The sequence below is a fragment of the Perna viridis genome, chromosome 14 (genome assembly GCF_037379345.1).
Source record: "Perna viridis isolate PV_CMFRI_1.1 ecotype Kerala chromosome 14, ASM3737934v1, whole genome shotgun sequence".
Lineage (NCBI taxonomy): Eukaryota > Metazoa > Mollusca > Bivalvia > Mytilida > Mytilidae > Perna > Perna viridis.
Window position 1 is genome coordinate 15,106,852 of NC_142458.1, and position 25,687 is coordinate 15,132,538.

At 32.9% G+C, this 25,687-nt stretch overlaps 2 protein-coding genes across 6 annotated transcripts in view; both read left to right on the forward strand.

Moving 5' to 3' along the window:
* The first annotated feature begins 3,208 nt into the window (after positions 1-3,208).
* Positions 3,209-25,687, forward strand: part of LOC148598341 (uncharacterized) — a 53,478-nt gene continuing 30,999 nt past the window's right edge. Inside the window, exon 1 of the mRNA XM_088561193.1 lies at positions 3,209-3,253. Coding sequence (XP_088417319.1) covers positions 3,217-3,253 — 37 coding nt within the window. The 5' untranslated portion in view covers positions 3,209-3,216. The remainder of the gene's footprint in view (positions 3,254-25,687) is intronic.
* On the forward strand, positions 10,282-25,454 carry LOC148598342 (uncharacterized). 5 transcript variants are annotated; one of them, XM_088561188.1, is made up of 9 exons: positions 10,282-10,431; positions 12,537-12,631; positions 13,127-13,147; positions 14,588-14,632; positions 15,704-15,748; positions 20,379-20,471; positions 20,783-20,865; positions 22,968-23,076; positions 25,396-25,454. In XM_088561188.1, coding segments are annotated over exons 1-9 (537 nt in total). In that variant the 5' UTR covers positions 10,282-10,429; the 3' UTR covers positions 25,440-25,454. The 5 variants fall into 5 exon arrangements, with proteins under 5 accessions (XP_088417314.1, XP_088417310.1, XP_088417313.1 ...); XM_088561184.1 differs by lacking the exon at positions 25,396-25,454 and adding an exon at positions 24,465-24,700; XM_088561185.1 differs by lacking the exons at positions 10,282-10,431; positions 25,396-25,454 and adding exons at positions 12,028-12,110; positions 24,465-24,700.

The following is a 25,687-nucleotide window of genomic DNA, read 5'->3' on the forward strand; positions in this document are numbered from 1 at the left end:
CACAACTGTCAAAAAGGGTCTACAGTCCTACCACAACACTTGTTACTCCCGAAGTGGTATAAATTCAATGTGGATTCTGAAAAATTCAAAAGATCTTTTGGAGACAATAAGTTCAAGACTATTATCTGAATATAATAGCATTAAAACCTATGATTTTTCAACACTGTATACTTCTATTCCCCATACTCAGTTAAAATCCCGACGTAAAAACATTATACGTCGTTGTTTTTCCAAAAAAGATGGTACACCTAGATACAAATATATAGTTCTTGGTAGAGATTCCTCATACTTTGTAAGAAATAATTCCAAATCATCTTCCAAATATAGAGGAAAATGTTTACAAAATGCTGGAATTTTTAATCGACAACATATTTGTCCAGTGTGGTGGACGTGTTTTATAACAAACGGTCGGCATTCCAATGGGAACAAATTGTGCTCCTTTACCAGCTGACCTATTCCTTCACTCTTATGAGGCTGACTTTATAGCTGATCTGATCAGAAAGAAAGAATATTGTTTGACTAGATCCTTCAAACTCAGTTTCCGCTATATAGATGACGTGTTATCTTTAAACAATCCTAATCTCGGGGATTTGATACATCGCATATACCCCAAAGAACTTGAGATAAAAGATACTACAGACACTGTGAAGTCAGCCTCATATCTTGACCTAGACTTAGAAATCGATGGTAAATGAAAACTATTGACCAAACTTTACGACAAACGTGATGACTTCATTCAGAATTGTCAACTTTCCTTTCATCTGTGGTTACATCCCTTCGGCTCCTGCGTATGGAGTGTTCATATCACAACTCATGCCAGAGCTTGCCGAAACTACGCAGACTTTTTGTATCGCGCTAGAACTATAACAAATAGGCATCTGGAACAGGGTTATGTTGCTACAAGATTGAAGTCATCACTACAGAAGTTTTATGGTTGTCATTATGAACTCGTGGATCGTTATGGTGTATCCATCTGCACCATGAAAACTGATTTATTCAACAGGTCATAGTTTTCCGTTCCTCGTTTGTCTACCCTGGACTTGACTTTTTATGAGCAACTCGGCGGGTGTTTCTAGAAAAGCAGAGGACGCTTATCCAACCGGTGCACCTGGTCCATGCTCCCAGTTTTTAGTGGAGTCCGAGTTGCTCATTTACTTTTTTTACTTTGTATGTATGATTTTAGTTACTTTGTGTTCTTTGTTGTGTATGTCTGTTTTCCATGTCTGGTCTTTGTCCCTGGGTTACATTCTTTTGATTACCGCTATAACCTTGGTTCCATTGATTACTCATCCACAAAACAACTTAATAACAAAAATGAAAATGTGTAGCCTTGTTGGAGGTGCATCGCATACTAAAGAATTTGCATGATTGTTACAATTACTGCTTCTTAATATGAATACGTTGGCTTTGATAACTAAGTCAGACTTGTTATTTTTCTTATTTTAACACGAGGATTCTCGAGGTTTCTAATACAGCTACAAATGATAAGATATTATAATCTTTTTCTTTGCACATAGGATACACTTGTATAGAATGTTTGCAGCCAAACAAAATTCCTATTGCCAATAAATGCAGTAAATTTACGTAACTATTTTTGGGTCAATATAGCAATATATGAAATATTTGTAAAATCAACCGATATATTTGCAGCATCAATCCTGTGAAACAAGATAAATGTTAACAAACAGATCGATGATATATGTCACGTACTCCAGCATCATACTGAACGGTCATAGATCATTCTAGGTCATCTATTATGTCAGCTCATAAAACTATCGAAAACAACTAAGAAAACCCTGATGTAATTGCTTTATTGAACACTGCCAAGGATGACATAATGTTTAGCAAACTATAATTTGCGTCCAAGGTAATACACGTATACTCGGCGTCACATAAATAACATACTGTTAAAATTTGAATAAAAATATTTTCTACGACTTTATTGAGACCTACCGTCGTTTAAATTGTCTTAAATGACTTGCTCATTCGTTTAGCCAAACGGCTTCTCCCTAAACATTGAATCGTTAAATTCCGGTCAGATTTTAATTCTAGGTGCCAATATTTACATTGTAAAAAGTCGGCCATGTTTACAGTGATCGGGTTGCTAGGAAATGTTGTTTACGTTTAAATGGTTTGTCCAAAAACCGAAGAACCCAGAATGCATTTCGGCGTTATTTCGGATATCTCGGATTTATTTTACGCGAACAACGTACAATACCGAGAAGTTAATCAAGCAGACGATTGTCACCGGAGTTCGACGGGAACTTACGAACTTCGTTTGTAAACAAATCGTCCCGTAGAAACCAACATGGCGGATATTAATATGGGATTTTCCCGTAAGGATTTGTTACGCATGATTTAAGCTAAAAGCGACTTGTTCAGGGAGAAGCCGTTTGGCTAAACGAATGAGCAAGTCATTTAAGACAATTTAAACGACGGTAGGTGTCAATAAAGTCGTAGAAAATATTTTTATTCAAATTTTAACAGTATGTTATTTATGTGACGCCGAGTATAGTTACAATTTTTACAACTCTGCATTGTTTCCATTTCATGTATAAAGAAATATATCATGCAACATAATCAATTTCTAGTATTAACGATGCATGTAAATCATGCAAATGTCACATAAGAGCTCAAACGTGTATTCTAGTAAGAAAGTTAGTTGTAAACTAATTAAAAAGACGTTGACAGACCTCAAACCTATAACAGGGCCAATATGAAATTACATATTTATTAACATATATTATGACAACAATAAAAATGTATAAGCGGAATTCACTAGCCTTATAGTATTATAACACCATTTTGTAAGATTTATTGGATATTCACGACAAAAAAGGCGACAATGACCATATGAGTAAAACCATACGTTACCTGTACCGAAAGAACCATCACAATTACGATCAAAATACAACTGCTGCATTTTTTGTTGACGGTTACATAATGTTTAAATGGTAAAAACTCGCGTTTCACAATAAAATGTCCCCATAATACTGCCTATCAGTTTTACCTTTAAGTTTTGTTTGTTAAATAAATAAATTTGGTTCTTGTACGTTTGTACCACAAAGGGCGCATGTCTTCCGAAATTTAAGGTAAGCACTTGACTTAATATTGCTTTTAGCGTTTTTGTAAATCATTCGGAACGTTTTGTTTTTCAGGTTTAACAGTTTCCATATCAATCTTGTCATGATGGTCAAATATATCGTCGTGATTTTGATGGCTTTTGAAGTAATGGAGACAAGATATCTAAAAGGTTTCGTTTTCTTTGTGTGATTGATAATGCTAAATTTAACGTTAAGTTACTCACTGAAGTGAAACTAGTTAAAGTTTGTAAGATAAATGTTTACTTCTCTTCCATTCCATTGGCGACTAGGTTGTCGTGTGTTTTTGTTTGTATTCCGTAAGTTTGAAGCATATACTAAAAAATGTAGCCAGAGTGATTTTGAAATGATCCTTGATTTAATTTGTGTGCTAAAGAATAGTTCACACACTGCGCTTTGTTCTTATTTTGGCCAAATGTACATACAATACCTTGTTTATTTGACATTGGCATTGCGTCTTAAACGTTGCTTTTATCTTTTATCTATGAAGTTAAGACTATTCAAACACCGTGGTAATTTATGTAAGTCACACTTTGTTACAGCCAGGAATGCAAAGAAGGAGGTAAAATACACTGAAACATTTACTTATGTATAGTGTCACTTCTTGTATAAAAGAAGCCAAAAGAGGGATATAGTTTGTATTTGGCAATGATAGTTGTGGTATAATTTAGGTACAGATACAGAACATTGAAAAGCAGAGTACACCTCAAAGTAAGAGTCATGCCATTATGTTTTGATAAGCATATATTAACAAATTTCTAATTGAAAGTGAAAATTACAAAAGAAAAAACTGGAACTGACTTAAAGGTAATAGACGTAGATTAGTTTTCACTAAAAAACATCTGTCTCCTTTTACAAGACGCCGAAATAACATGGAATTTTTGGCGGATTAAAGCATGTTGAAGTAATGGTATTTTCATGGGCATCCTCTTGGAAGAAATTTTTTTATCTCCTATAATTGTATGTTCATTTAAAACAGTTGTACAATTGTACATAAAATGTGGAATTCGTGTAGATGATTTGAGAATCACTGGAAATTTAAATAGATATATATTTTTGGACACATGACAAAATTGTAAGATGGAATAAAACACATGAACAAATAAATACTAAAATATATACATGAATAATAAATACACAAAATGTAAGTGAACAAAAGCTAGATCTAAAAGGTTAAAAGAAAGAAAATAAATAAATACAAAAAATACGAATAAAATGTCATGAAACGCAGAAAGCAACGCCCAAATACCTTTGTCATAGTGGCGGATCCAGAAAAAAAACCGGGTATTCCCAAACGAACATCAGTTGGCTTGATAGTGCATTTTCCCAACCAAATCGTTTGAAATGCGTGTTTTTGTTTTTTTTGTTTTTTTGTTCTTTTCCATTTTTCCAGAAATGTTTTGTCAGCTTGTCGTGTGCATTGACCACGTTTACATGTCGTTATCAGTAGTTTTGATGGCAATTATGAAAGCGAACATGTTTGCAAAAGCAATTTTAAGAAGATAGATACATGAGGCCAACACGTCTTCCTGACAAAGAACACTATAATTTTCTCTCGGGGTCCCATACTTAGGAACTTAAGAACGGGGGATCCAAATAAAGTTTTTATAATCTACAATTAAAAATTATCAGTAGAAGTTGGTATTTCTGACTATCTCTGAGTTGCACTTTGCAAGGAAAAGTACCAACACCTAATTAACAAGAAATGACAGTGGTTATGAATATTAGTCTTTATATTTTTCAAATAGTGACGCTTTGAACAGATGTCATCATGAGCATTCTCGACTATCACAACCTCCTAATTCGAAAATTGGGATGAAAATACTATCACAGCATCCTCCAATAAAGCCCATGGATCCTTGGTGACCTAGAGGTTGTGAGCTGGTACCCTGCTTAGAAAAATAACTTGTTCAACTGTGTGTATTAAACATGAAAAACACTGACTTCGTGATCCTCGCCAGTGATCCTGTCAAGGAATTTTTTTGCCCCCCCTTTTTATCTTAAACTGGATCCGCCACTGCTATTACAGAGTTTAATAATTTTGTTTTCTAAATGAAAGCAGCTTATCCATAATTTAACACCAATTATAACTGAATAACTTTAAAGTATTGGAAAGGAGTAATATTTTGTTAACAATGATTTATGTATGTGCGACGGTTAATAACACAATTACCGAACTGATAAAATCTAGGGGGAAGTCCGTATAACAAATAGCTAGTTGGAAACCACCACATATTTAAATATATATTCATTATTGACATATTGAAGTATTTTGACGTGGTTAAGTAAGGAAGTAACGTTTCACCATATGAATTTTTTAAGAGAAGTTTAAAAAAAATAGATGACAAACGAAACTATTTTGCTTTTATTATATTATTTTCTTTAATGTGCGGTAATATACCAGCATCTACTGCATATGATAATTCTGAGTAACTGAGCTTACCGTTAATGTCTAGAGGTTGGGGATCTGGTCAATTACTTTAATATGATACGCCTTGACAATTAAATTCTTGGTAAATATGCTAACACCTTTATCCCTTTTCGGTCAATTTGACACTTAAGGGTATATCAATTCAATCAATTATTACCTTAAATGTTTATAGACCCTTTGTGTTAGCTTTGGTATTGTCGATGAGCATGTGTAGGACGTATTCAAGATACACTTCCGCGAGGAACATTCCTTTGTTCAACCCAATCAGCAAGCTGTACCTCGCGGAAATGTGTATTTAGCATGCTCATCAACACAAAAAGATATATCAGCTGTACACTAAGAAAAGCCACCTTGGACAATTAAAGTTGACCAAGAGGGTGTTTCGTTGCGCCGTGGGACAATCCTATGGATCCGCCACATTTGAACTGCTATTTTCAGTAGGTTTTTCTTTACAGATTGACTGTGTAGAGCATTGTTATAATTTGTTATTGTTTTGAACATACAAGTCAACTCTAAATTATCTATTTTACGACATATGTTCTTTATTATATAGAACAGTATCAAATGGTAAAACCAAATATATATACAAAACGATGTGGAAAACATTTTTACATAACGTGTTATAAATATTTTCTGACAATGTAAAGAAAATGTTTCCATCATGGTTTTGAGAACATAATTTATTTTACAAACATTAAATCAACTTTGATAACATCAGAATGTTATATGTTTCAAGAAAACATTTATCGAAAACATCTTTATAATTTATAATTTTTAATGTCATGAAAACTTTTTTAATTCTTTGTAACCATATATTCAAACAGCATATAAACATTTTTACAAGGTTATCATGACAAATATGAAAACGTTAATACAACATTTTATAAATAGTTTGTGCTTCTTTGGTTTTGGCAAGGGGTGTACCGTGGGACCATTCCATCGATCCGCCTAAGTGTCGGGCAAAAAGTCAATACACATGTAAAATATGTACATGTGCGAAATATAAAATATAAAATATATTGTAAATGAAATGATTTGGTCAAATATATGGGGTAAGAATATTTAATTTATTAATTTACTTATGATTGTTTAAATGTTAAAGTTGGTATATTTTATGAAGCACATGAAAAATTGTTTGAAGTTAAATATTTTATCATCTGTGTTTGTTTTTGCTGCCTTCTCACTGGTATGGTTTAAACAGGTTTCACTATGCACACTTATACCACATAATGTAGAATGGGTGATTTCTTCACCTTCTGGGGCTATGAGTGGCAAGAAATAATTTTTTTTATCAATTTTTAATAAATTGCTATTGCCTTTGTCTCACTGCAATGAGTTTGATGTTATACGGAGGGGTGGGTAGTGTGTCCGTCGAGCGCAGGCCTCAGCGACACAAAATTGTAAAAAATACTACAGCATTGACGCAGACATTAACGGAAGCAAAGAACATTAATAGGATCGTATTTGAACACACTAAAACAAGATATTTTATTCATCATACCTTGTAAAACAATTGATTTTAACAGACCGTGTTAACTGACTCATAAATATTTAGACACATTTGAACGAACTAATGGTTTTACGACAACAATGGAAACATGCGCATCACCTGACACAGTTTGCCGGAATTTTAAAACCAACGAGCCACGTTAAGTCTGAGAATATTCTTTACTTCCATGGTAACTCCAATCAAAGTCTTTGACATTGGTGACATAACATTTACGAATTTTCTCTAAAAATATTAAGGAGGTGTAATCAGTAAGAGGACGAAGTTGAATATATTGATATTTTGTAATGATAATGCCTTTTACAGTTTTGCATCAACTAGGATTTATTTATCTTCATAATTAACAAACCTTAAGACACAAGCTATGTTGAAGATACGAAACTAAAAAAGATCCTTGCTTTATAAACACTTGGTATTACATGTTAACTGCCTGTCAGCCTATAATCTGGCTTCTACGGTCAAGGTTAAACTTGAATTGACTACCATTTTGGTGACATCGTTCTCCCATTATTGTTAAAAAAACAGAAGAAAATAGTCACCTCATTCGTTAATCGTCCGATTCGATTCACCATTAACTTATAAACATTAAATAATTTCTATTACACTAGACTTGCTACAAGTCCCTCGCTTCATATTTGAGAATATATATGTATCTCTGATATCAAGCTACTAGTTATTGAAGGATAAACTCTTTCACGACAGATATAAGTGGAGTTATCAGAGAGAATAATATAGATTCTGTGTCATAAATATAAAGAGTAATCAAGGGAACCAAGGTTGAAGCGGTAATCAAAAGAATGACAAAGACCAGACATGGATAACAGAAATACACAACAAAGAACTTAGTGTAACTAAAATCATACATACAAAGTAACAAAAGCAAATCAGTAACTCGGAGTATGGATCAGGTGCACCTGTAGGGTTAGCGTCTTCTGCTTTTCTAGAGACACCCGCCGAGTTGCTCATAAAAAGTAAATCCTGGGTATACGAAAGAGGGAAGGAAAACTATGACACATTGAACAAATCAGTTTTCATAGTGTAGATGGATACACCCTAACGATCCATGAGTTCATAATGACGGCCATAAAACTTTTATAGTGATGACTTCAATCTTGTAGCAACATAACCATAAGATATGAGGCTGACTTAACAGTGTCTATAGTATCCTTTATTTCAAGTTCGTTGTGGTAGATGCGATGTATCAAATCCCCAAAATTAGGATTGTTTAAAGATAATACGTCATCTATATAGCGGAAACTGAGATTAAAGGACATAGCTAAACGATATGCTTTGCTTCGGATCAGATCAGCTATAAAGTCAGCCTCATAAGAGTGAAGAGGGACCTCAATCAAGTCTATTTGTAAACGTTCGTTTCTTGTTCTCTTCGTCAATCAAGGTAGACAAAGTCAAGTGCCGTTGCTTAAAGAAAGCAGCTGCTTTAGTATTCGTTTTTGTAAGCAAGCATTACCTTGAATGGTCACAGATCACGTTAAAAGCGTAGTTCTGATTTCCTCATGCGGGGTCCGTGAATGTTGACTGGTCTTTGAATCCTTATTACTTTCTTGGCCTGAAGGCCATGGGAGCGATTGCCAATACATTGCGTCCTTCGTCATCTGTCCTCATTAGCTTTTTTTCAAACATCTTCTCCCCTGAAACTGCTTGACCAATTGGAATGAAATTTGACATAATTGTTTTAAGAGGATCTTGCGCAAACTGATCGTTTATTAAAAAAAAAACTTTTAAAACATGGCCGCTATCACTAATATAGAACAAGGGGTCAAAGTACATTTTTGTTTAAAATGACGCAAAAAAAAAATTCTGGCGATGGTAATATTATTGTTCATCATCAGAAGACGGACCTATGCTGTAATTTCAATATATTTCATCGCCTGATGTAGGAGTTATGGCTGTTGAAACATATATTTTTTGGTTTTTTACATTTAAACTTTGAAAATCTTCTCTGAAACCTTGTGACCAAATTTAATGAAAGTTGGCATAATTATTTCGTAGGGTATCCTGCACAAACTGATTGTTTAATTTTTTTTATCTATTTGAAAACATGGCTGTATAAAAATAGAACAAATAACTGAAAAGCCGTTGAATTTAGCAAAACTCTGACAGGGTTAGTTTTTTTTTCACTATCAGAAGACCGACCTATGCCAAAATTTTCAAAATGATTCGACCATCCATGTAGGAATTTTGGCCCTAGAAACGTTTGCTTGTTTTTCTCGTTTTCAACGTTTGTTAACTTTGAAAGTCTTCTTTTCAGAAAAAAAGAGCAACACAGTTAAGTACCAGTTGGCCCAATTATTCCTTGCGGTATCCAGTCCAAAATTTTTCATGACCGTCATTACTATAAATAGAACATAGGGGTCGAAATGCTTTTTTTCACTAATTGTTCCTGAATTATTAAAGAATAATGAAATCTTAACATAAGATAAACATATTTTGAGTCGACTTGCAGTATTGAAAATTTTTAAGGCTGCCGTTTTCAAAATAGCTCCTAATTTGCGGCCATTTTTACCAGTTGATTGCATTCAAAAGATTTTTATAGGAAACATGATATTCTTAGTTGAATCGTGATGATAAAACTTTGTTCTGGACGGCCATTTTTCCTCTATGTTTTTATACTTGCTTTGATCGAAACAATATTTAGTTTATGTAGTATTGTCGCCCTGATACGAATGGCGATAATGAAAATGTTGAATAGCCATAATTGAACTTCATTTTATGTTCTTTCTCAGTAAATATATAACGGGGAAATGCCTTCGTCTTCCGGTGGGACAACATGGCATGGAGTTCTAAAACACATTGAAGGCAATTCCAACATTTTACAGTGCCTTAGGTACTCAGTCATCGATATAAGATCTTTTTCAGAATGATACCTTTACATACTGAGTTAATAGGATATGGTTTGCAATTCAGGCTCTTCGAGAGTCTTTTATTTTTAATTCCATAGCCCTGGAAGGGAGCAGAGTAGATAGCTTGGTGCCGAATCCATTATTTGGTTTGACCTTGAACTTTGTGAATTTAATGATTTATTTTGATAATTATATCAATATCTCACACGTTCGAGGTCCTATATTGCTTAGAATACCAATATGCTTTTTTATGTAAATATTTTTATTTTTTGCGTAAAATATCTATTTTTGTTACGTCCGCGTATATTGGACGAACAAAATAAGGATGTTAACATTTAATTTGATAGAAACATCAATATTAACCAAACAAAAAAAAAAAAAAATTCTGAATCATCAGCATGATTAAAATTGGCGGAAATTTCTCTTTTGACGTATGTCACAATATATTATGATTTAAAGGGAACAAGCAACGTGGGTAATCAAAATTGTTAAGCTCGGACATATTGGTCAGAAAATACGCTACTTATATATGTAAGTACAAATCTATTTCTATTCAAAGTCTTGATATCCATTTAACGATATCTTGACGACCATGAAACAGAACTCGTGGATCGTTATGGTGTATCCATCTGCACCATGAAAACTGATTTATTCAACGGGTCATAGTTTTACTTTCCTCGTTTTTCTACCCCAGACTTGACTTTTTATGAGCAACTCGGCGGGTGTTTCTAGAAAAGCAGAGGACGCTTACCCTACCGGTGCACTTGGTCTATGCTCCCAGTTTTTAGTAGAGTCCGAGTTGCTCATTTGCTTTTGTTACTTTGTATGTAAGATGTTAGCTACTTCATGTCTTTTGTTGTGTATGTCTGTTTTCCATGTCTGGTCTTTGTCCCTGGATTACATTCTTTTGATTACCGCTGTAAACTTGGTTCCCTTGATTACTCTTTTACGTAATCTGATCCGTATTTTGGGAAAACCATACATTAATCACCCACTTAAATCAACCTAATCAAAAACAAAGGCTCTTTCAAAATGTCAATTTTATACGCAAATTAAAGTGTTTGATTTGCATAAAAAAGGTCCACAATTCAAATGACAAAGGAGAACTGGTTATGTGATTGGGGTTGACCTACACGAATCATCTCATGACTTGTAAATAAATAAAAAACATTACACTCTCTTATCTTATTTATCTAGCTTTGAGATGAGCAACCATATGAAATGATTTCGCCATTTGTAATTATAAGCGATTTGCATAAAGCATTTTATTGAGAAAAAATGCATTGAAACTTTACTAAAACACACTGAAAATCATAAAAATCCATAACTGAAACTTGTATAGAAATTTCAAATTACTTTATATACAAATCTTGCCATTTCACAATTTGCAATTCCAGTATGTGTCAGCTGTAACAGAAGAAGTTATTTATTGAATATTGAACGTATATTTTCTTACCGTTATCATCCTTAAAATATCTTCTTCCTCTGTCACTACAGGTATTATACAAATATACGTTTATTCCTAAGTTGTGCCCCTAGGCCTACTAATCGAAGTAGACGTAAAGTTTAATTATCTTATCCGTCCATTAAACTGTCTCTACGTTAAGCTTTTCTGTAATATATGACTCATTTTTTAGGGAATGCTAATATAGATATGATATATGTCTTGTTCATGATGATTTTTATCGTTTTTCTTTTCCACCTATCTGTTTATACGACTACGAATGTTTGTAGTGATGCATGATGAGCATTTTCTTTTATGTTTGTTTTTTTTTTCTAATTCGACACCGTGCATCTGGTCCATGCTCCTAGTTTTATTTTGGTTATTTTATGTTCTTTCTTGTGTGTGTCTGTTTTCCATATCTGGTCTTTGTCCCTGGATTACATTCTTTTGATTTCCGCTAGATTCTTGGTTCTCTTGATGACTCTTTCTTTTTCTTTTCCAACACTTTTTTTTGTTTCACCAGGTAAAATCTTAGTTTCGTTTGCATTAAGAAAAGGGAATCATTGTAAAGAATTCATGTATGAAACCATACATCCGCCCTTGCGCAATCATCTACTTCCGTGGCGACCGACTTCCTTCAGAATCTGTTTTAGTCATTCATAGTTCTGGTCTTACATTCTACATATATAAGACGTCGCTGATGCTCCTTTCAGAGAAGAAGAAGCGTTATAATTACATTTAAATTGCTGAAAAGTTTGTTTTAAATGTAGGTTAAGTTTCACAGGGAAACAACTCGAAATATTGGTTTCCCAGTAATATTGTCGCTTTATTCTTCTTTTTTGTGTTGTCCTTCTATGATTTTTGTTTTTATTTCTATTTGTTTTTAATGTAGATTTTGTTGTTTAGTATGGTTTTAAGTGGTGATTTTTTTTATTATTGTACATGTAGCTGTATTGTATTTTTTTTAAATATTCTCGCAACCCTCAGAGCGCTATATTTCCAAAACTCGTCAAATCAATAGTTTGGTTTTTGCTCTACAAATAATAAAATCCTTTTGTTGAAACAGAAGCATTGAAGTATTGTTGTTTTGATTTCTATTATTGTTTGCATTATTAAAAGACAAGGAATGTATTTCTATAAGGGATAAAAGTCATATGTTGTGTGAACTACTCGTTTTGGATTTGTTTTTCAGGTATAATAGTTTCTCTAATCATCTTGTCATGATGTTCAAATATATCATCTTGATTCTGACCGTGTTTGAAGTATTGGAGACAAGATATCTGAAAGGTTTTTTTTTTGTTATTTTTCTTATTAGAATCTGCGGAGTAACAATAGTGCTGAATTTCATATTATGGTATATGATATATGATTTTGAAAAGAAAAATGATTTTCATTATTTGGTCAACAATATCGTGAAATTTTAAAATTAGCTAACCCTTCACTTGTTTATTAAGTATTCATCAGAAGAGTGCATGACATTACACATCGTTAGTTTGAATTAACGGAAATTGTAAATTGTGTAGTAACTAGAATAATTTGAAAATGAAATTCCTAGATCTAAAATGTGTGTTTAAGAATAGTTCTGTCTAACAATTTACAGTTTTTTTAAGCACATTTTAAACAAAATATCGAAATCCATATTCTTGACAATTGTACATACAATATCAAAGATTATTCCACAATGGTGATGCGTTTCAAATGTTGTTTATTTATCTTTTATCTATAAAGTTTAGATATTCAAACACCTTGGTAATTTATAATGAAAATCACATTTTATTACAGAGAGGAAGTGCAAAGAAAGAGGTAACATATACCGTAAATTTACTTAAAACCATAAAACGCGAAGAGAGGTATAGTGGGTTAACCCCCACTCCGGTTGTCACAATTTTAAGAATATGAATACTAAAAATTTAAAATGACACTTGATTGACAAGTTTTGTTTATATGCGCATAACTGGATATTCTTGAATTAAATGTCGAAAAATTATTATGATTGTAAATTCTGACTTACTAAGAAAATGGATGAATGACAAGGGTCGTTAGCTGCTATTTTTGTTTTTGTTTTCTGGTGCAATGGTTAATTTCTTGGCCATACGTACATTTAATTATCATCTTATTTCACTGAGAAGTTGCATCTTATCTAGCCGAACATTAATCAGTTTTGTTTATTTTATTGTAGGGGAAAATACACGGATTTTTAGTGTGTTGGTAAATCACAATGGCGAATAATTCAAATAAAGAATTTTTTTAAAAAATCATATATTGAATGTTGAGCTGATTTGAATATGTTAGTAAACACTTTTTGACATGACCTTGATGAGGTATGATCCACATACACAGGCCCCTGTTCTGCGTTACAAAAAAATGTTATTTCACAATAATAAGTTAATCGGAGTTAGGATAAATCACTAAAGATAATAAAAAATAGACAATGAACAAGGAGTCGAATAAAATAATAATAATAATAATAATAATAATAAAAACAAATAGTGCACTGCCGTAAAAAGCTTTATCTGCTTTCCATCATCAAATGTGTTTAATATTTGTTTACAATAAATTGACACACTTACACACTAAATTACTAGAGATAATGTTAGCATTTTGAAAAACTCAGTAGCAATTATTCCCTTGTTTACTATTGACGACACTAAATCCTGAGTAGCATCAATGCCATCTACTTCTTTAAAAAACATCTCGCCGACAATTTATAGAAATGCATATTAAGATGCATACCGAATATCATCGTCTCTTTAAATGTTGTCAAATTGTTATAATAATCATATGTTTGTTGACAGTTACAGCTCCTTGATTTCCACTTATCCTCTTCCATTTTCCTTCATTCAAATATTACATTATCCCATTCCCCGTTTCAAATGCCAGATTTGCCACAACCCATCACCGAAGCCAATGCCCATTGCACAATACACCATTCCTTATTTCCTATTTTTCCAATACCCCAATCCCAAATGGACCGCTTGCCTCATACCACATCCCTAATTGTCCTATATACCCCATTCTCCATAGCCCTGTAACTCATTCGCCCTTGTTTGATACTAAAGTTCTATTTGCCCATACCACATTCCCCAGTTCCCTATACACAATTACGTATTGCCGCATGCCCCATTTCATTTGAAGTATACCAAACCACAACTGCTTGATCAAAATATGTACGGATGAGTTTTTAATAAAATTTGTTATAGTCTAGGACGCAAGAATAAAAACAAATTACTTTAAATATTTTAGGAATTACGTCGAGTACAACAACGACGCCTAGCGGGCAAGGAACAGGTAATAATATTTAGTATACTGCAAGTAATAGACTACATTGTATAATCACATGAATTAATCGGGGAACAATAGTCCTTTAAGTTCATATTTGCTTTTCAGAAATAAAATGACATGACGAATGCTAAAAAACAATAATACTATCATATGGTAATTTGTAAATCAAATACTCTTAATACATGCTTAACGCCACCACTGAAATTGAACCGACACTGATTTTTTCCCAATCTAAAATTAACATGCACTAAAATTGTGAAATCTAAACTTCGCAACAATGCTACAAATGCCCAGCTGGCTACGTCGTCTAGGACACTGTATTTACTTTGGGCGATATCCCCTTAAATGTCACATCGGTTCGAGTTCGTTTCGACCGTAATAACATAAAACATTTTCATAACATAGTAAATTATAAATAAACATAGGGAACACTAGTATTTTATGGCGTTAGTTCATTGTAATGACGTAATAATGTGCCATAATTTTACGTCTTGTAGCATAAACTTCGAAAAGCATGAAGATGAAGTTGTCTTTTGGGTTTTGACATAATTTCCTTACTAAAATATGACCAGAATTGACCAAAAAGTACAAAATTTGACACAATATTTGAATATAAGTAAACATCAAATAACTGATCTGTCCTTTAAGCAGGAATTATCAGAAGTCTTTATGTTTTCTCATTTATGACGGATTCAAGTCTTCAAATCAACAATTAAATATTATTCAACATTTTATGATTTATATTTAGTTGCATGTCAGTTCAATACGACCCTTTATGAGCAAATTAAATAATTTGTCCAACCCTGTATCAAACACGAAGAGAATGAGCAGTGTAGCGAATATTCTGAAACGTATAAGAGCCGGAAACGTCCCAGTGCTGTACAAACGGTCACGTTTGCAAAGTAAGTTTGGTCGTTCCTAAGCAGGACAAGAATCCATGATGATATAAAGATTTTCCGTTCCCCGTTTTTAATTGCTGCATTTGCAAACACCCATCACCAAAGCCTATTCAGTTTCTAATAAGAATGTTATAGTCTAGGACTCAGGAATAAAGAAAATTTACTTTAAATATTTTAGGAATTGCGTCAAGTACAACAACAACGCCTAGCGTGGAAGGAACAGGTAACATTATTTTTTTTATTTTATCCTAAGTATACAGTAAGTGATAAACTACATTTTTTAATTACATAAATAAATCGGGAAACAATAATCCTTTTAGTACATATTTGCTTTTCGGAGACATTATGAATTATGAATGCTATAAAAGCAACGATGCTATCATATGATAATTTATAAGTCAATTACTCTTAAAAACAAAAACGATAAACACTATCACTTAATTTGAACCGACATTGATTTTTCCCGTCAAAAATTGACATGAACAAGGTTGTGAAATCTAAACTTCGCAGCGATGCCATAACTGTCTAGCTGACTGAGTGGTCTAGTACTCTGAACTTAGCTTGGGCGATATCACCATAAATGTCAATGTTGTTCGAGTTCATTTCGAGTTAAAGTATCAACCAAAAAAAAAAAAAACTAAGGTGTTGGGGCATTAACCCATAACTATTGCCTTAAATATCAACTTTCTTGTTATAGCATACAAATTGTTCTTATGTTATAGCACAACAGTTGTTTTATCTTCACCAAATTCCCGACAGTTTATCAACAAATTAATCCAAAAGATCATTCAATCATCTCTATGGACGTTCATATTTGAGAAAGAAAATATCATCCTACGAACAGTCCCGTTCTAAGTAAAAACTATCATAGGGAAAGAGAGGAGTACTGGATACGCAGACTAGGTACTGCAATATCTTACGGACGCAATGAGAACATCAAAATATACAAACCTTTCAAGCCAATATATAACAATAGCATAATTGTGATGATTTTTTTGGACAAAAATCCAAGACGAAAAGGGAGTCATGGCCATCGTCACTATACGTCATCTAAGTTACATGATGTCTCCATAGATGGTCTCCTTCCTTTCATATATAAACCTTTTAGACTTCATCACATTAGAACCAAACTTCATTCTATACCTCCCACTCTACTAAACTCCCTTTACAAGACAAGTCTTGACACTCCTATTTCTGACCCTTCCTCATCCTTCCTCGAGATTAAAGAATTCCAGGCTAAACCACCTGATTGTTCTTGTAAAACTCTCCATTTAAATATGGTCCTTCCGGTGATGTCGTTACCGGGGATTCAACCATCATCAAAAACGAATCTCTGCGTAATATCTTTTATAAAGGCCCCAAGTACCGTGAAATACACTTTATAAATGGAATTATAACTTTAAAGTTCTTATGGATGCCATGGGGGACTACGCAAGAAAACGGGAACAAGAAGACATTGATTCTCTGTCAGAGTGGCTAAAGGCCGTGAGGTCTTTAACTTTGAAACGAATGGAAATTTTAAGTAGATCAATTAGTGCCAATGCTACATCATTTTTCCAAAACCCCGATGCAGGAAAAACATTGTCTTCTTAACATGACAAATATGTCGCCGTACTAGCAGATAAAACCCAAAACAACATTGTTTCTGTCTGCACAACGTTTTACATACAATTTATATTATTAGAGGTAGACGCGATAAGACATATGCTGCTACCACACTCTGCAAAGAAGACATTGTCGTAATCCATTAATCTGTGCTATCCTCTTTTGGTCTCTCTACCAAGGACGATGATTGTGATTTACCGTCTATGTACTGGATTCCTAAATTATACAAGAGTCCATACAAACAACGTGACATAGCTGGATCTGCAAAATATACCACCAAACCTCTTTCAAAACTTTTATCTTCTATCCTCACAACTGTCTAAGGGGGTCTGTAATCCTATCACAACATTTGTTACTATGTAGTGGTAGTAAATCAATGTGGATCCTATACAAATCGAAAGATCTTTTGGAGACAATCAGTTCAAGACTATTAACAGAGCATTTACGCCTATGATTCCACAAAACTATATACTTCTATTCCCCATTCTCAATTATAATCCCTATTTTAAAACATCATACATCGTTGTTTCTTAAGATGGTAAATCGAGATACAAATATATAGATAAAGATTCCTCATCCTTTATAAGAAATAATTCCAAATCATCTTACGAATATACAGAGGAAGGTGTTTTCAAAATGCTGGAATTGTTTTTGTGGTCCTCTACTTGCTGACATATTCCTTCACTCTCATGAGGCTGACTTTATAGCTGATCTGATCCGAAAGAAAGAATATCGTTTTGCTAGATTCTTTAATCTTAGTTTCCGCCATATAGATGACGTATTTTCTTTAAACAATCCTAATTGCGGGGATTTGATACATCACATATATCCCAAAAAACTTGAGAAAAAGGATACTACAGACACTGTGAAGTCATGCTCTTATCTTGGCCAAGTGCATAGAAATCGATGGTAAAGGACAACTTTTATCAAACTTTACGACAAACTCGATGACTTTTCATTCAGAAGTGTCAACTTTCTTTTCATCTGTGGCAACATCATCATGACTCGTGAAAAGGTACTGTGTATCCATCTGCGCCATGAAATCTGATTTGTTCAACCTGTCATAGTTTCCTTTCCTCTTTCGTCTATCCCGGACATGACTTTTTAAAAACAACTCGGCGGGTGTTCCTAGAAAAGCACAGGACGCTTATCCTACCGATGCACCTGGTCCATGCTCCCAGTTTCCAGTGGATTGCTCATTCATGCTTTTGTTACTTTGTATATATGATTTTAGTAACTTTATGTTCTTTGTTGTTTATGTCTGTTTTCCGTGTCTGGTCTTTATGACTGGACTAAATTCTTTTGATTACCGCTATAACCTTGATTCCATTTATTTTTCCTTAGCATAATAATATATGTAAGGAAAAATAGTATATTGTGACGTAGGTTTATAGTAATGACGCCATATTTATGCCATATTTCATTTAGCAAAAAACTACAGAGAGTTTTTAATTTTGTTGTTTTTTTTCGTAAATATTTACATCCAGAAAACTATATTCGCACTAGAGAAACAATTTTATATTTTCACATATGATAAACTATACGATAATAAAAATATGCACTTAATATGAAGTTGTTTGTTGGGAGTGGACACCATTTCTTTACCAAAAATATGACCAGATATGACCAAAAAGTACAAAATATGACACAATATCTGAATATAAATGAACTTCAAATTATCGATCTGTATTTGATTGCAGGAATTATCAGAAGTCTTCATGTTCTCTCATTAATGACGGATTCAAGTCTTCATATCTTCAATTAAATCATTCAACACTTTATTTTAATTTTTGGGTGAATTTCAGGCCAATAAGACCCTTCATCTCCCTTTACCCTTTGCTATGGAAATATAGTGTGAAAGTACTATTGTTTACGGGGTACCACTTCTTGTGAGCCCCGTGCAGGTCCGGTTGTTAAAAGAATAGGCCTGCAGCAGCGCTAAGCTTGTCGTATAAGACGACTAAATAGTGCTCAGAAACCTAGCCGGGGTCTAGGCGCTCTGCCCACAGAGCAACTGGGATGTGTGCCCCAGGTGGTTGAATGGGGTACCCCTGGCGTGTTACATGCTGGGGTTGTCAGGCTATAATACGGAAAACCTGACCGCAAACCATAGTGGTGCACCGTGTTTGGAAAGAAGCCACGTTCCTTGTACGTTAAAGAACCCTGCTGTGGTATTCGATAGGAGTAGGAACCTTTGCGCTCAGGAGGCTAAATTGCCCTACCTTACCCATCCCCCCTTTTTCCAGTGGCAATCAAAATTTGTCGACCCTATTATCCTTGTGACCCATCCTTTTGTTTTCTTCATTTCATGTTCATTTTATCATCCATTTCATGTTCATTGTCTGAATATAGCTGAAATATTGCTGGTCAGACGTTAAACCCCAACAAACAAACAAACAAACAAACAAACCACTTCTTGTAGTTTTCGTGGGTAGACCAAACCATAAATTTGGTTCCCTACGAAAAGGAATATCAAATTATTTGTATATTGAAACCTCAAAACCGTATAAGAGTCGGAAAAGTCCCCAAAGCATTAGGAACAGTCATCCTTACAAAGACTCTTTTGGGTATTCCTAAGCTGGACTAGAATAAGTGCATTCAAGGTAACACCGCTTGCACTGATTCCAGCCTCTTATACCACCCAGCCAGCTAGACTATATCAAAATATAGCTTTTGTTGGCCAAGTTAATGATTCCTTCTGGTAAGTGTAAGTATGGTTAGTACATTGCAGCATAGGCCATTTAGAAGGCGGTGCTATGTAGTAAAAAGGATCGAACAGACGATGTTTTTAAAACCGATTGTGTGCCACTCTATGCACTGTACTGTTTTATCCGATCTGTTTCTTTTTTATTTTATCTGTTCCGATGATCGATTATATTTAATTATATTTTTATGTAGAGGTGTTGAGTACGTATAAGTAATAATAAAGTATAAATGCAATTTAAAGAGATTTGGTTTTGACCAAATTGACCAAATTTGTTTGAAATTGTCAAGTTAAAAAAATTCAAAAATGAAAGGGTTTTACATTTAGAAGTATTTTTCGCTCTTTCATTCAAATTTCAATAGTGTTTTCAGTAAATCAACAGCTAGGGATTCAATAGGTGTTCGTTTTTTTATGAAAAGGGTTGTATTTCAGTTAGGTAAATCGTGGTTACGCCAATACCATTTTTCCTGTTATAATCTGATGTATCCATTCTTTATTTCTATTTAATAACCATAAAGCCAAAATTCTGTATTGTACTTTGTAGAAGATCTATCATCACACTCAACTTTGACCACAACTCCAAACGAGACTTTAAGCTCTACCGTATTCCATTGTAATAATACTCCTCCAAAAGTTGGTACGTTAATATGATATTGACATTTAGTTTGGATGTAGCTCAGACTTAATTATATATGTGTTTCCATCCTTGCATCAGCTAGCATACAATAAACTTTGTTATGAAAATCACTTTGCTTAGAAATATGTGTATTACAATTGTAAGGTCCCTACTTTGTAAATATAAAACTTAATAAACACAGGTTATCTTTAGAAATCGTATGGCAGGATTGTGTTAGACTGTATTGGAGTTTTAATTCTAAATCTAACTTGGTGTTATTTTTGATCGATGTAGATTACTTAAGATCACAGTCTTAGTTTTTTTTTTTTCAGATGGCCTTAATGGCATCACGCTCAGTTATTCGGGATTCTTGTATTATTTAACAGGAGTTAAATTGACATACGGATGCGCAATTGTGAGTTTTAGTTCAAATATCTCAACAACAAATATTCATAATTCAATAATCTGTATATCTTACAAGATAATAATAGTCTATGAATGTCTATTTAAGTAGCAGTCTAGAACTGGAAACAGACATACATTGTACACAAGAAAGAACATGAAGTAACCAAAATAATACATACAAGTAACAAAAGTGAATGAGTAAACTCGGATTCCATCAAAAAATGGGAGCATGGACCAGGTGCACAGGTTGAGATATAATAAAGAAAACTGAAAATCAAAGAAAAAATGACGATATATTACAGGTAGTTTGCATAAAATGCCATTATAATGATATATCAATGAATCATTAAGATCCTTAATATGAAATGGAAAGCTGGTACAGATGTGGTAAGAAAAGAGATATCATTTCCTGAAAAAATCACTTCGCGGTTTTCGATATTTCCTACACGTTTTAGTAACAAATATTGTTAAATGATTTCTAATTAATGGATACTATTTCAGTTTTTTAGTAATAACATTCTAAAGTTTTGATTAGCAAAGTGAATTACTATCTACAGTATATTGTAATAAAGCAGTAAATTTGAGTAATGAGAAGGTGAAAAGAGAAAATTCTTGTTGATATTTTAACTTAAAAAAACAGAATTACATGAAAAAAGATTTCAATATCATACAAAGTATCTGTGTATATCAGGTATGGTTTATCAAATACATTGATGTTTACACTTGGTAGTTTAAAATAATAATAAAAAGACTGTTAGAAAACAAAATGAACTGCATATGAAGTGAAATGGAAAGTTTGTACACATGTGGTAAGAAAACAGATATCATTAATATATCCCTGCGCATTTTAGTAACAATAATTGTAAACTAATGAATAATTTGTCAATTCTTTTGTAAATACACTGTAAAGTTTTGATTTGCAAACTAAATTGTCATCTGCTGTATATGTTTCTAAATACATGCAAAAACGAGTAATTTTGAATAATGATAAGCTTAAAGAAGAAAAATCTTGTTGACATTTTAACTTCAAAAAGCATAAAAGACATAAAATAAAGTTTTCAGTATTATAGCGAACACCGGTTATTACGTGTACTTTCTAAATTTCCCTTAAGGTTCCCCATTATACTAACGAAAAATGTCATGTCCCAGAAGTAACAAAATGTGACTGTCCTTTCGGAGAAAATTCATCATTTCCTTCAATCAAACACATAAAAAAAATATAGGTTCAGATTACGTTTCAGTAAAAACAAATTCATCTTAGCAAATATTCAAGTCTTTTTCTAATTTGTTTTAAATCGTATCAGACTCTGTTTAAAATACTTTGTTTTTCATTCTGAATAAGATGGTATTCATTCTTTGCTGGTACGGGAATTGACGCTATGTAAGGATGGGAATTCAGACTCAATCACTTTTTTTTAAAAACAATATCAAATCTTTCAAAACTTTATCCAAAGTCTTCAGGTGAAATTTTAATTATTTTATAAAAACGTAAAATTCGGACAAAACAGTGAGAAATAGTCAATAAATAGGTGGGTACGGTAACTTTCGGTTACATATTTTAGACCGTTTGATTTCAGAAATTAAGAAATATACAAAAATATATTTTCTTGGTGAAAAATGAATTGAAACGGACTTTTTCACATTTCATGCAATATTCTGTTCTTAACATACCGTAAGAATGAATGTTTTAGAAAAACATTATTTGGGAACGGGGAAAAGTTGGTACGAGTACAGATAACAGGCTACATATTTCAGACCCCTACGGAAAAAATGTTCAAGTAATTCATTTATTTAAAAAACATTGACAAGGCATTTTTTCAAATAGAAATATTGATTTTTCCTGCTGCTTAAATATAAATAAAAATATTGCACTTTCGAAGCTAAAAATTTCATTCGGGTCGACACCTCCTCTTTGTAATGCCCTTTACTAATTTTTACGAGTCTCGTACAGACGGTACATGTATGGTAAAACTCACGGTGCTCGCTTATTTAGGCAATGCCTACCCCATTTGATAAAGTACCTTTGGTAAAACGGTAATGGTTTATCAAGCATTTTGAATCTTACAATTAATCATTAAAATACATTTTAAACAAATATATTAATGGTTTCAGGTAGCATGTTCACAGATGGGACATCTTGCTGCTTTAACAACACAGACAGAAATTACCAAGGCTGAATTTCTCATAAGTCAAAACGTCCTTCGTGGTCAACAAATCGACAGTTAGTATTTTACTAATACAATAAGTACGTGGGCTGAAATATCCTCTGGTTTCCCCCATTCATCAACCAAAATATTATTTTCAGATACCCTTATACCTCCCATTTGTTCAGCAAAAAATTAAAGTACTTTTTGTATTTTTATGGAAAATGTTTATACCTCATTGACCACATTTACCCCTACCCCACAAGAAAAAATTGCTAAAATTGACATAATGTTTCTTGTCAAAACCCCTAAAGTATTTACGCTTCTTTAAAAATGGCTTATTTTGTATTTTCCGTATTCAGAATTTATCGAAAATGCGTATAATGTGATATTTTATTTTTCCGTAAAAAGTCACATAAATTCGACTCTACAAGTCATTTCTCGACTAAAACGTTTTCAATTTGGTATCAATCGATAGATAATGCAATTTTCTATATAACGAAACCACGAAAAACTGATTTTCAAGAAAAAAATTTCAAAAAATGTTAAAAATATTACCCCAACCCCTAAAAACTGGTCTCGGTATCAAACAGAATTCTCATTCACAGCATCTTTTCACTGTTAAACTCGTATTTTGGCGTTCATAATTTACATAATGATGTACCCAACACATCTGATCATTTCAGACGCTAAGAATTTCTTTTTGAAGTTTCAGTTACTATTAAAATCGAAAAGAAATTGGAATGTCAGAATTTCTTCTATATCATTCGTTATTGCCACATTTCATAATACCGTAGTTAAGAGACCAGGTAATAAATATTTCACGTTTACCAAGTCAAGTTGTTTGAAAAATTGCCATCTTTACTCAACAAATCCGCTTATTTATGGCGATTTTTTTAGTTTCAATATGACAATCGTGAGTTTTTCATAATAGGAGTTCTTTTTGGGAATTTCATATTTTCTTCCATTTCATCTCTAATTGACATTTTTTTTCAAATACCACACTTCTAAATAAGTTTTTTTGTATATTCGAATACAATTATATACTGTCTTAGTTTTCTATTGAACCCGAGTATATGAACTTTTCAGAGTCCAATTAGGTGAAAAATTGCCACCCTTGTCCATGAAAAAAGTACCTCAACATGAACCCAAATGTGTGCTTTTAAGCATGTTATCGACGTACAAAAATCATGTTGGATTCTAGTATTTTAATCATTGATGTATTCAATATATCTGCTCATTTCAAGTGCTATTTTGTAATTTCAATATGACAATAATGTGTTTTTCATTAAAAGGATTTTTTCTGAATTTTCTCCCATTCACTGGTAATTGGTAATTTTTGTCAAATACGTTACCTCAAAAAATTAGAATGCTTGTCTAATTAAAAAAAACTAAGTCATTTTATTCGTTTTATTAGTCAGTTTTTCTGATATTAGTATTACTTCCTATGAAATGCTTATTGAAGGAGTCTGGATCGGACTTACAAAAACTAGTGGCACATTGAAGTGGATCACTGGGGAAAATGGTGCTGCGTCGTTAATCTTTGCTGATGTAAATAGTCAAAACTCGTGCGGCACATTTGTAGAAACTGCTACCTTAAATTGGTATGCATCGGAATGTGGTATTTCCGAAGAGCACTTTGCATTCTGTGAAGTCGAGCAATGATTGGCTATTTGAAATAAAAGAAATATTCTCTATAAATTCATAGATTTTACATTCCTTTCAATTTTAATAGGAAATAAAGCAAACACCACCAAGTTGTGAGCGTCAGCCTCTCTAAGAATCAGGTAGTGGATGAAACAATGTTATGAAAAAACTCATCATTTTGATAGTGTTATTTGACTATTTGCACCATCAGAATGAAGGACAAAAAAAACAATATTTTCCGTATCATTTTGGCAAATTAAGTTATAATTTCATTGACATGCACAGAAATTGAACGTTTGAAGGGCAGATAATTCCGTCAAAAACATCAAACTTTCAAACATTTTATTGAAAAATTTCTGAGTGATGCAAAGATTAAATAATGGTCGTTTCAAATAAAGAAAGTATTCTTGAGTGATATTACATCGTCAGATCTGTTGGGTTTTGACAAGCATATCTCTGATTTTTCCCATTTTGCCTGATTTTTACAATCACTTACACTTTTAACCATTTAAATGAAAGACAGACGACCCAGTTGAATGTTTATGATGCACACTTTTAACTTGCGTTGTGAAAAATAAAACAACAAACATGCCATTAAACACATCTCGCCTTTTATTGATTTCAAATATATAATATATATATAATTATATAATAATATTATATAATAATAATAATATATTATATATATATAATGTAAAATAATCAAGGACCCTTACGAACTTGAACATTTTGTGTATACTTGTTTATAGAGCACTTCGCAATAAAATGGATAGTACAGAAAAGAAGCCAATGATTAGCGGTCTGAATGGGTAAAAGCTATGAAAAAACATTGCATACTATACATGATAAACATGATAAATATGTTGTCATACCAGCAGATAAAGCCCAAAACAACATTATTTTTGTCTGCAAAATTATTAGAGGTAGACGTAGAAAATAATACCACTAACTGGACTTTCTCTGCTACCACACTCTCCAAAGATGAGTTAGTAGCAAATCATAAATCTGTGCTAGCTTCTACTAAAGACGATGATTGTGATT

Bases quoted from the DNA above. Each gene is read 5' to 3' on its own strand.
- LOC148598342 (XM_088561184.1), top strand. The intron at 12,632-13,126 runs GTTTTTTTTTTG...ATTTTATTACAG, and splicing joins GGAGACAAGATATCTGAAAG to AGAGGAAGTGCAAAGAAAGA. The intron at 20,866-22,967 runs GTGAGTTTTAGT...TAATGGTTTCAG, and splicing joins TGACATACGGATGCGCAATT to GTAGCATGTTCACAGATGGG.